Genomic DNA, 10,880 nt, shown 5'->3' on the forward strand with positions numbered 1-10,880 from the left:
GTGCTCCCGCCGCTGGGCCGGGAGACGGGCAGGGCAGGGGGAGGGATGGCGGGGTGGATGAATGAACGAATGAATGGAGGGATGGGTGGATGGATGGGAGGATTTAGTGATGGGTGGATGGATGGATGGATGAGGGGATGGGCGGATGAATGGCTGGATGGATGGATGACTGGTGTGATGGATGGATGGCTGGATGGATGGATGAATGGTGTGGATGGATGGCTGGATGGATGGATGAATGGTGTGATGGATGGATGGCTGGATGGATGGATGAATGGTGTGGATGGATGGCTGGATGGATGGATGAATGGTGTGATGGATGGATGGCTGGATGGATGGATGAATGGTGTGGATGGATGGATGGCTGGATGCGGGGATAGGAGGGAAAAGAACCATAGTGACCAGACTGAGTTACAGACTAGAGGAAGTCCAAGTTCAACTCTAATCTATCATCCGATGCAGACTGGGCACGGAAATTATTATTACGGGTCCACGGCAACGACAATTTAGGGCTTAATATTCTGGGAAGTTATGATGTGCTAGACAGAAATAAAAGTATATATATGATAACTATACTTGAAAGCATATTCCTGCATATTTATTCATTGAGATCTGAGCGCTCCTGTAGGTCAGGGTGGTAATGGTTCAGAGACAGGGTAAAACATATCACACTCGTCTCACACTTAGACTCAGGATTCTGCAACACACAGAGAGAGTTGAGATGCAGGTTACACAGAAAAAATAACACTGTGAACACATGCTAAATGAGGGTGTGTGCGTGTGTGTGTATGTGTGTGTGTTTGTGCACGCGTTTGCACACATACATGCATCTTAAGATTTCATTGCGAAATAGAAAGCTTTTATCGGCTGTTTGAAAAAAAAAAAAAGGGGGGGGCTGACCCAGTTTACTGGTGTGTGTGTGTGTGTGAGTGAGTAATGGCTATGTTGCAGCTAGATCTCTGCATGTGAATGTGTATGTGGGCGTGTGTGGGTGCAAGTCCTGTTATACTGCTCTAATAGGATGGCAGCACCGTGTGATAGAGGAAGGGGGTTTCGGGTGTTGATGTTCCACATTGTTGCTGCTGTTCTTTCACCTTATTTCATCTTCACATCTTTTCTGTCAGTTTTCTCTGTGTCTCTATCTGAGCCTCGACAATAATCATCCACCATTCACTGTTCACCCCGGCTTTCTCCGTGGTTTCCTTTAACTGCTTCACTGCTGCCTCAATCTCCCTGTGTTTCCTCCTTAATGCAACTCTGTTCTTTATTTCTTTCTCTCTCTCTCTCTCTCTCTCTCTCTCTCTCTCTCTCTCTCTCTCTTTCTCCCCCCCTCTCTATCTCCCTCCCCGTCTCTCTTTCTTTCCCACCTCGATCTCTCTCTCTCTCTCTCTCTATACCTCTCTCTCTCTACCTCTCTCTCTCTCGCTCTACCTCTCTCTTTCTCTACCTCTCTCTCTCTCTACCTCTCTCTTTCTCTACCTCTCTCTCTCTCTCTCTCTTTCTTTACCTCTCTCTCTCTACCTCTCTTTCTCTACCTCTCTCTCTCTCTTTCTCTACCTCTCTTTCTCTACCTCTCTCTCTCTATCTCTCTCTCTCTCTCTCTCTCTCTCTCTCTCTCTCTCTCTACCTCTCTCTCTCTCACTCTCTTTCTCTCTCTCTCTCTGTCTCTCTGTCTCTCTACCTCTCTAGATCATGACAGAGAGGAAGATTGCCAAGGCCCTGGCTGGAGGTTCTCTCCAGGACCGGGTCCAGGCCGGACTGGACCTCCCTCTGCAAGGTACGCTCACCTTGATCTGGGAGGTGCTGTGAGAGAGAGAGAGAGAGAGAGAGAGAGAGAGAGAGAGAGAGAGAGAGAGAGAGAGAGAGAGAGAGAGAGAGAGAGAGAGAGAGAGAGAGAGAGAGAGAGAGAGAGAGAGAGAGAGAGAGAGAGAGAGAGAGAGAGAGAGACTCTGAAACAAAGTCCCCTCTCTCTGCCCCCTCGCACGCTACGTTTCTCAGCCAATGAGAAGTGCTGCATTTCGCATACATGTGATTGACAGGCAAGGTGGATCCTTGATACCAATCACAGAGAGGCCCTGATTGGTCAACAGATTTCCTCACAGCGCAGCTCATGCAGAAATGGATGGCTGCTTAATTTCTTACAGATTACACTGGATTGAGAGCTCTTAAACTCAGTACTTCATAACAGCACTGTGTGTTTGTGCACATGGATTATTTCTGCTGACAGTCCATGTCTTTTGCTGTTCATTTTTTTTTATAATGTTTTGTAAAATAAAGAACCGACAGTATATGCAGAGTAGGCAGGTAGAATCAATAGAATGACGACCCAGCTGTACAGGGGCCGTGGAAATAATGTGGGGACAGGGGAGGTCGAGGTTCAGCTCATCACTTCATGGTTCCAGAGGTACATTTGTGGAGATGCACATGATCGTAACTTCATGTGTGTTAAACACCTAACTTGTGTGTTTGTTTGTCTTTGTGTGTGTGTGTCTGTGTGTGTGTGTGTGTGTGTGTGTGGCGCCTCACACTGAGCAGAGTTCCCCACCCCTAAGACGGAGCTGGTGCAGAAGTTCCAGGTGTTCTACCTGGGGATGCTTCCGGTCGCCAGGCCTATAGGTACAACTACACACACCAGGGCACACAACCGCACACACGCACATGGTCAAACACACACAAGCATGCAGACATATACACAAACACACAAAGTGCGCAATCAAACACACACAAGAATACAGACATATACAGAAAACACACACAAAATGCCCTATCAAACACACACAGGCATACAGACATATACAGAAAACACACACAAAATGCCATATCAAACACACACAGGCATACAGACATATGCACAAAACACACACTAAATGCGGAATCAAACACGAAAACAGACAGAAATGAAAATGTTCTTTGACGTATGGGGAAGGATGTCGTCGTTCTTAGAGATCTGACCGATGACGTTGGGTGTGTTTGTTTCGACCCCCCTCTGCTCCAGGGATGGACATCCTGAACGGGGCCATTGACAGTCTGGTGGGGTCCTGCGACCGAGCCGACTGGAACCCTGTGGCCCTGACCGTGGCCGATGCCACCGTGACAATCAGCAAGGACGAGGTCAGCCCCACGGGAAATAGACAAAAAAAAAATCTAATAAAAATGGAATCCTCAGAAAACGATTTAGACTTACAATTCAGAATGTCCCCAGATAAAGGAGGGTCACACAGGACATGTCTGCAGGCAACAAGCTGGTGGTTACAACATTCAAAAACTGTTTTTTTTAGATAAAACACCACCACTTCCACCGTTGGCTCCAGATCTAACTGGGGCCCTTTAAGACTTTTCCCCACTGCTCCTAATCTCGGAGCAGCTTGTCGCTTATTATCTCCTATCCAATCACACGCCCCGAAAGTCTCCACTTCCAATGTGCCATGTCCTATCTGTGTGTGGGTTCATTTTCAATCCCCTTCACACCTCGACTACTCCCATCAAAACTATTGCGCTCCCACACAGTAAATCGCTGCAGATAATAATTAATCACAATACCGAGGTTATGCAGACCATCTTTGATTGGTTTGGGTAGTGATAATCGAGACATGTTCACCCAATGCCTCCTTTTTCGTACCATGAGTCTTAAAAGGTCTTCAACCATGCAAAGCCCTCCCTGCAGTAGAACAGAGCCCAACGAGTCATCATTCACATGGCGGGAAGCCATGAAGTCTTTTCGCAGACCAAATGGAATCGACCGGCTTTAACGACCGCTAACCCAGCGTCGGTCGGCCGCAGCCAATAACCACGGCCTCCCGTTCTTCCCGCCCCTTTCCCCGGCGGAGCAGGAGGAGGAGGAGGTGCTGGTGGAGTGCCGCGTGCGCTTCCTGTCCTTCATGGGCGTGGGCCACAACGTGCACTCGTTCGCCTTCATCATGGACGCGGGCGGCCAGCGCTACGACTGCCACGTGTTCTGGTGCGAGCCCAACGCCGGGGGCGTGTCAGAGGCCGTGCAGGCGGCCTGCATGGTGAGTAGTGCGGTGGGGTTGTCATGGTAGCTGTGCATGGTGGGTACTAGGGGTGTGAATCTTTGGCTTCAGTGATTCGGTTCGATTAAGGATTTAGTAGTTGGCGATTCGATTCAAGGACTTTTTTTTTTGTTTTTAACGATTCGATTCGATTCTGTAAACCACGATTCGATTCAGTAACTTTTAACCAAAATTCCATATCCATGAATCAAACATGCAATAATGTGAGTGAGACTATCTGTATTCCTCCAAAAGGTGAAAAAATAAACAAACAGAATTACTTATTAAACAAATTTATTCTATAAAAAAAGTAGCCCTGCATAATATTTTATGCTGAACACAAAAATGTAATTAAACATTGCTGTTATTTTGAACATTTTTCAATAGGCTACATGCTGGCAGGGGAGAGAGTGGGTGGGTGAGTGAGTGAGTTAAGAGTCAATGGGTGAGTGAGTGAGTGAGTGAGTGGGTGATTGGGTGGGTGGGTAGATCCTACACATGTACTTCTACTACTAAAGTAGGCCTGCATAATATTGTATTCTGAATACAAAAATGTAATTAAACAAATGAATTGCTCAGCCCTGTAACAAAGCTATTTTGAACATTTGTACTAATGTACTAGTAGCCTACTTATCAATAGGCTACAGTCTGTACTTCTACTTCAGATTTTTCTTCAGGAATTTTAACTGGTCAGCATGTTCAGGTTGAAGAGTGCTCCTCTGAGAAGACACTATGTCACCTGCGGTGCTAAACACTCTTTCGGAGGGGACACTTGTGCCTGGGATACAAAGGTATCTTTTAGCTAGCTCAGCTAAAAATGGCAGTTCCCCCTCGTGAGACTAACACCAGTCCATGACACTCCCTGTCAGTGCGAGTGGAGCCTCTGCTCGGTATCTGACAACCTCTTCCCTGGTCCTATCAGCAGTGGACCTGCTCTCCTGCACCTGAATAAATGTGTCTCCAAAAAGCATGTCCAATGCCTTTGCTTTTTTGGGACACGGCTCATTTGAAAAACAAAACAAACAAAAAAAAAACATCATAAAAATTAAAACGTATGGTAAACTTTATACATTTGGCAAATATATGATTAAAACCAGAATTGTTTGTTTAATTATACTGGAACAGTTTTTTCTTAGTTGCTGCTTAACATGGTAGATCACAGTGTTTGAGGAAAAAGAAAAGACAAGCCAGGCCTAGTTTAGCCAGACCAGATCTGAGCCCCAGTTGCAATATCATATACTGACTTAAGCTATACTAATAGCACACCTGTCACAAACTGTCAGAAAACTATGTCTGGTAACATACATTTTACACTCAACTTTTTACACAACAACTCTAACAAGTCTACCAAATCAGGTCTAGCACATACATATACTGTCATGCTCCTACAGTAGGTTCTGAGAGAGCCTAATGAGCCATTTCAAAAGTAGCTAAATTGTGGCCAATTTCTAGCATTTTAAAGAAAAGCTACAAGATCTGTTATAGTAGACCTACCTTGGTATGGATGTCAGCCGCCTCAACAGCTACTTTAGCATAAGTATGTTCTCTGTCCTCAAATTCAAGGAAAGGCAATTCCTTGAAGCGCGGATCCAGCACTGATGCTCATTAAAAACAAAGACATTTTTGACCATATGTGCACACACAACCAAACACACACATTATAAAATATGGTAAGGCAGAAGTTATTCATAACAAAAATGCATAACTTAGGCATACCTTTGTAAAGATTGTCATTAACATCTGAGTATCTGCCAGAGAGGTGCTTGACCATCACATTCTTCATTTCTTTAACAATGGCAGAGTCGTCTTCACTAGGCTTAAGATGGCTCAGGAGTTTAGCCTTGAGGGGAGCAATCACAGACACGGTCGGCTGCTGCTCTTCACACATGACGGTGGTGGCCAACTTGATTGGAGTCATAAGTTGCACTACATCTTCTGCGTTACTGATGTCACAGTTTTTCAGGGTGTTCGCCTCTTCTCCCTTTCGGGAATCTTTAGAAATCAGTGTTGCCTCCACTGCCGCTTGTTGCTCGAGAAAACGTTTGAACATCTCGCAGGAACTGTTCCATCAAGTGCAAACGTCGGTTTTCAGCTTGTTCTGTGGCAAGGCGAGTAATCTTTGCTTCTCTCGTATGGAGTTGGTATCCAAAGGACTTCGATGAAAAAATGAGACCACTTTCCTCACTCTCCCTAACAATCGATCAGCAATGTTCAATCGCATTGTCTTCTGCGATGCCAAATTTTAAGTGTGTGCAAAGCAGGGAATATGGGGGCTGTACTCAGCAGCTCTTCCAGCCAAAATCATGTTGCGGGCATTGTCCGTAACTAGAGCCGGACTCTTGTCCGTGATGTTCCATTCCTGACAGGCGTCACAAAGTAAGCCTCCAATGTTTATTCTGGTGTGCGATTCGTTCAGCACTCTGGTCTGGAGAACTCTGTTTTGCATGGCCCATTCTTTTTTAATGAGATGTGCGGTTATGGTGACATACCCCTCTGTAGAGCAGCTCGTCCATCCGTCGGTGGTGATAGCCACCCGGTCCGCTTCAAAGACTGACTGCTTCACCTCGTTCTTGACGTCTTCGTATATCTTCGGAATGCATGTGTCACTGAAGAACTGGCGGTTGGGTATCTTGTACTTTGGCTCAAGTGTTTTTACTATTTCCCTAAATCCAGCATTTTGTACTACGCTGTAAGGACGTAAAGCCGTGCAAATAAATTTTTCAATCGACGCGGTGATGGCTTTAGCCCGTGGCGTATTTACTCCGAGCTTTTGCTCAAAAAGGTTAGCAGCAACGTTACCGCTAGCAGAAGGGTTAGCCGAACTAGCTGCAGCTACTGAAGCAGTCGCTTCTGTGATACCGTGTCGCCTTAAAAGGTGGCTGGCTAGATTTGTAGTGTTCACGTGGTATTTAATTGCACTTTTACAAATTCGACACACTGCAGACGTTTTGTCAATTTCCCGATTTTTCTTTGCGAAGCCAAAATGCTTCCACACTTTTGATTTCAAGTTTGCTGGTGCATTAATAATCTCGCTGCCACTCTCTGCCATGTTTGAAATGCACCAGCAGAGGGTGAGGGGGAAAAAAAACTCTCGGCGGTACTTCCTTGCAGGCTGCCTAGCTGAGGACAGAGTTACGGATTACCGAACTGCATTTCACAAAAAAATGTGTAAACTAAGTCTTAAAACATTAATCATAATTAAGAATCGCGATTCATACGATTAAAAGCATTTATATAGATTATTGGTGAAGCCAAAGCGATTCATTCTATTTATTTATCTTAGCAGATCGATTTAGCTGAATCGGCAGGACTGACAATCGATTCATCGATGCATCGCATTAATCGTTACACTACTAGTGGGTACTGTGTTGCTGTTGTCATGGTGAGTACCAAGTGCGGTTGTAATGGTGGGTACGGCGGTGCAGTTGTCATGGTAGTTAGGCAACCTTGTTACTGTGGCGCTGTAGCTATGGTTGTTGTTCATAGTGAATACCGCGGTGTGGTTGTCATGGTAGCTGTTTATAGTGGGTACTGTGGTGCTGTTTCTATGGTAGTTGTGCGTTGTGAATACCATGGTGCTGTTTCTATGGTAGTTGTGCGTTGTGATTACCATGGTGCTGTTTCTATGGTAGTTTTGCATTGTGAGTACCGTGGTGCTGTTGCTATGGTGGGTACGGCGGTGCTGTTGCTATGGTGGGTACGGCGGTGCTGTTGCTATGGTGGGTACGGCGGTGCTGTTGTCCTGGGAGCTTTGGTTGGTGGGTACAGCAGGCTTTCAAGGGCATTTAGCAGACGCTTTTATCCAAAGCGACTTACAATAAGTACATTTGTCAGTAGAAAAAGAAACAGCAATATATCGCTGTCGGTACTGGAAGGATATTTATAGAACAAGTGCCAAGCACTTACCAATTGCTAGGTTAACCCATTCCCCTATTCAACAAAGATATCTCTGATATCTAAACAATGCTAAGTAAATCTTATTTTTTCCCATTTCTTTTTTATCACTATTGCATTATGTTCATGTGTATCTGATGTATTTCATTCACAAGTTCAAACGAATGCTTAATTAAGGTGTATAAATCAGAATATCCAAATGGCTTAGCTTTTCAAACCCAAATACCCAATTATTGGTAGTGGGTGCTGCACCTCCCAGAGGGGATCAGGGGGGCCTCCCTCAGAGCGGCGGCCTGAGTCCTACCATCAGTAGTCCCCTCACTCTCTTATTGATCTGCCACCCTAGTTGTGGAAAACACACACACACACACTGGCATGCACGTGTCCCATTAACACATGCACGCACAAATGCTAACTAAAACAACACACACATCTCATGCACACACACACACACACACACACACAGACACACACACACACACACACACACACACACACACACACACACACACACACACACACACACACACACACACACACACACACACAGGCACTGAGACTGAATCACTGGGACAAGGGATCATCAATCACTGATCGATCACCATTTACAACTCATAAAGCCTCGGCTTCAAAGAGACACGCACACACGCAAACACACACACACGCACACACACACACACACACGGACTAACGCACAGACACGCACAGCAGCTAGATCTCTCAATAATGTATTATTTTAATGAGTTCTCATTTCTCCTCTCATTTGTCACCGTTCTCCGTTCCCGCTGTGTTCCCCTGTCCTCCCCCCCCCCCCCCCCCCCCCTCACGCCCTCTCCGTCTCCCCCCTCTCAGCTGCGGTACCAGAAGTGTCTGGTGGCGCGGCCCCCCTCCCAGCGGGCCTGTGGCTCCTCCCCCCCTGGTGACTCGGTGTCCCGCCGGGTGTCCACCAGCGTGAAGCGCGGCGTGCTGTCCCTCATCGACACCCTGAAGCAGAAGAGACCTGTCACCGAGCTGCCGCAGTGACTGCCCATTCCCCCCCCCCCAGGGAAACAAAGCCCCCAAGAACAAGCGAACCCACCCAACACGCCACCACCTCCACACGCTTCCCTCCGCCCCCACCTCCCCGTGTCAGCTGAATACACCCCTCTCTCCCCCTCCCCCCCCCCCCCCTGCGTCGCCGGGCAACATGCCGCAACATGCCCCCCCCCCCCGGTGGTTGCCAACACTCACCAGGCGACCTGGGTGTCTTCATTCCCCCCGAGCTCTCTGTCTGAAACATCCCACACCGGTCATTAGTGCGGGGATTTCCTCAGGGCTTTCCCGGCTGTGTGTTGGAGATTCTCCGCGGGGAGAGTGTCTGTTCTCGCCGGAAAAGGCCGAAACAGATGACCCTTGACCTCAAACCGAGAGCATGAAGCCATTTCCCGGGGCGGGACCAAGGGTTCGAGCCAGAAGGAGCCCATCGACCGACCAACGTGATTGGAACAGAATTCCAATTAGCGTGGCCGATGATGATGATGATGGTGATGATGATGATGAAGATGATGTGTACATAGCGTTCTCTGTCTCTCCAGAGCCAGGGGTTGCATGCCAGCGAGGACCCGAAACCATGCTTTAAAAAAAGTGAAGGAAGTGTTCCCTCTCAAACACAAGCGCCACAGCCCTACCGCTCACACCCCCTAAACAACTCACACCCCCTGATCACTCCTCACACCCCCGATCACTCATCTCAACCCCTGATCACTCCTCACACCCCCTGATCACTCCTCACACCCGCTGATCACTCCTCTCACCCCCTGATCACTCCTCTCACCCCCTGATCACTCCTCTCACCCCCGATTACTCCTCACACCCCCTGATCACTCCTCTCACCCCCTGATCACTCCTCACACCCCCTGATCACTCCTCTCACCCCCGATTACTCCTCACACCCCCTGATTACTCCTCACACCCCCTGATCACTCCTCTCACCCCCGATTACTCCTCACACCCCCTGATTACTCCTCACACCCCCTGATCACTCCTCTCACCCCCTGATCACTCCTCATGTTGTTTGGTCTCCGTGCGGTGTGTCCGCCGCGTCTCTTAGCATGACCTCACACCCGGCCCTCCCCGGACCCCGAGAATGCGTCTCCGTGGTCAGTCTGAAGGCTTCCTCTCTCCCCCCTCTGTCCCGCTCAGTCGCACCACCACAGACTGTAGAACACAAGTGTCGTGCGAACAAGCCATTCTGTAGCAAAAGGACAGACCAAGAAGCCGCTGCAGACTGTGGAGGACAGCGCCATGCCCCCCACACCGACCACACTCAGCCCTCAGTCTGTTCACGTGAGCCTGCATGAACCTTTTGATATCAATGTAAAACGACTTTCACCGTAACACACCACTGCTGCTGCTGCTGCTGCTGCTGCTGCTGCTGCTGAATAGAGGTGCCATTTTTTTTATTTTAGGTTTGTTTTGTTGTTAGTTGTTGCCTTTTTGTGTTTTAGTTAGCTTTCTTTGTCCACTGTGTTTGACTTGCCCGTGGTGATGCATGTTATCGAGGCAGGGTGGGAGCAGACAGAGGTGGACATCCTGAGGTTTACCACGGGTACAACCAATGAGTGAACGGCCAACAGCATTGGACCGGAGCAGAGGCATGACAGGATTTTGAAAGCTTGAATTGGGGTCAGAAACGCTTTCGGTCGGCCCTCTTCGAATAGGAACTCGCCTCATTTCACTTCCTGCGCGTTCCTTTTGAAGTAAGCCCAGAGGAGACGTCCAGAAGGGTAACAGTGATAATGGAGGGAGGGAGGGAGGGAGGCAGAGGAAGGGAGGGATGGAGAGAGAGGAAGGGAGGGAGTTCTGCGGTGCTTTCCTCCAGTAAGAGGAGGATAGACACGACACACTGCTGCTCTGTGATTCACATGCTGGAGGGAAGGAAGACAAGACCATGGCTCTCTAAGTCGATCGCCAGACATCGAGCCAACCCGCTTTAAA

General features: G+C 48.0%; 1 protein-coding gene across 2 annotated transcripts in view; it reads left to right on the plus strand.

The window, feature by feature from the left end:
- Positions 1 to 10,664, plus strand: part of apbb2b (amyloid beta (A4) precursor protein-binding, family B, member 2b) — a 43,184-nt gene extending 32,520 nt beyond the window's left edge. For both annotated transcript variants that reach the window (XM_079730567.1, XM_079730568.1), the window contains 5 exons: positions 1,690 to 1,777; positions 2,536 to 2,616; positions 2,996 to 3,111; positions 3,831 to 4,010; positions 8,757 to 10,664. In XM_079730567.1, the coding sequence (XP_079586693.1) occupies positions 1,690 to 1,777; positions 2,536 to 2,616; positions 2,996 to 3,111; positions 3,831 to 4,010; positions 8,757 to 8,927 (636 nt within the window). In that variant the 3' untranslated portion in view covers positions 8,928 to 10,664. The remainder of the gene's footprint in view (positions 1 to 1,689; positions 1,778 to 2,535; positions 2,617 to 2,995; positions 3,112 to 3,830; positions 4,011 to 8,756) is intronic.
- Positions 10,665 to 10,880: the final 216 nt, after the last annotated feature.

This window comes from Pollachius pollachius (genome assembly GCF_949987615.1).
Source record: "Pollachius pollachius genome assembly, chromosome: 2".
Lineage (NCBI taxonomy): Eukaryota > Metazoa > Chordata > Actinopteri > Gadiformes > Gadidae > Pollachius > Pollachius pollachius.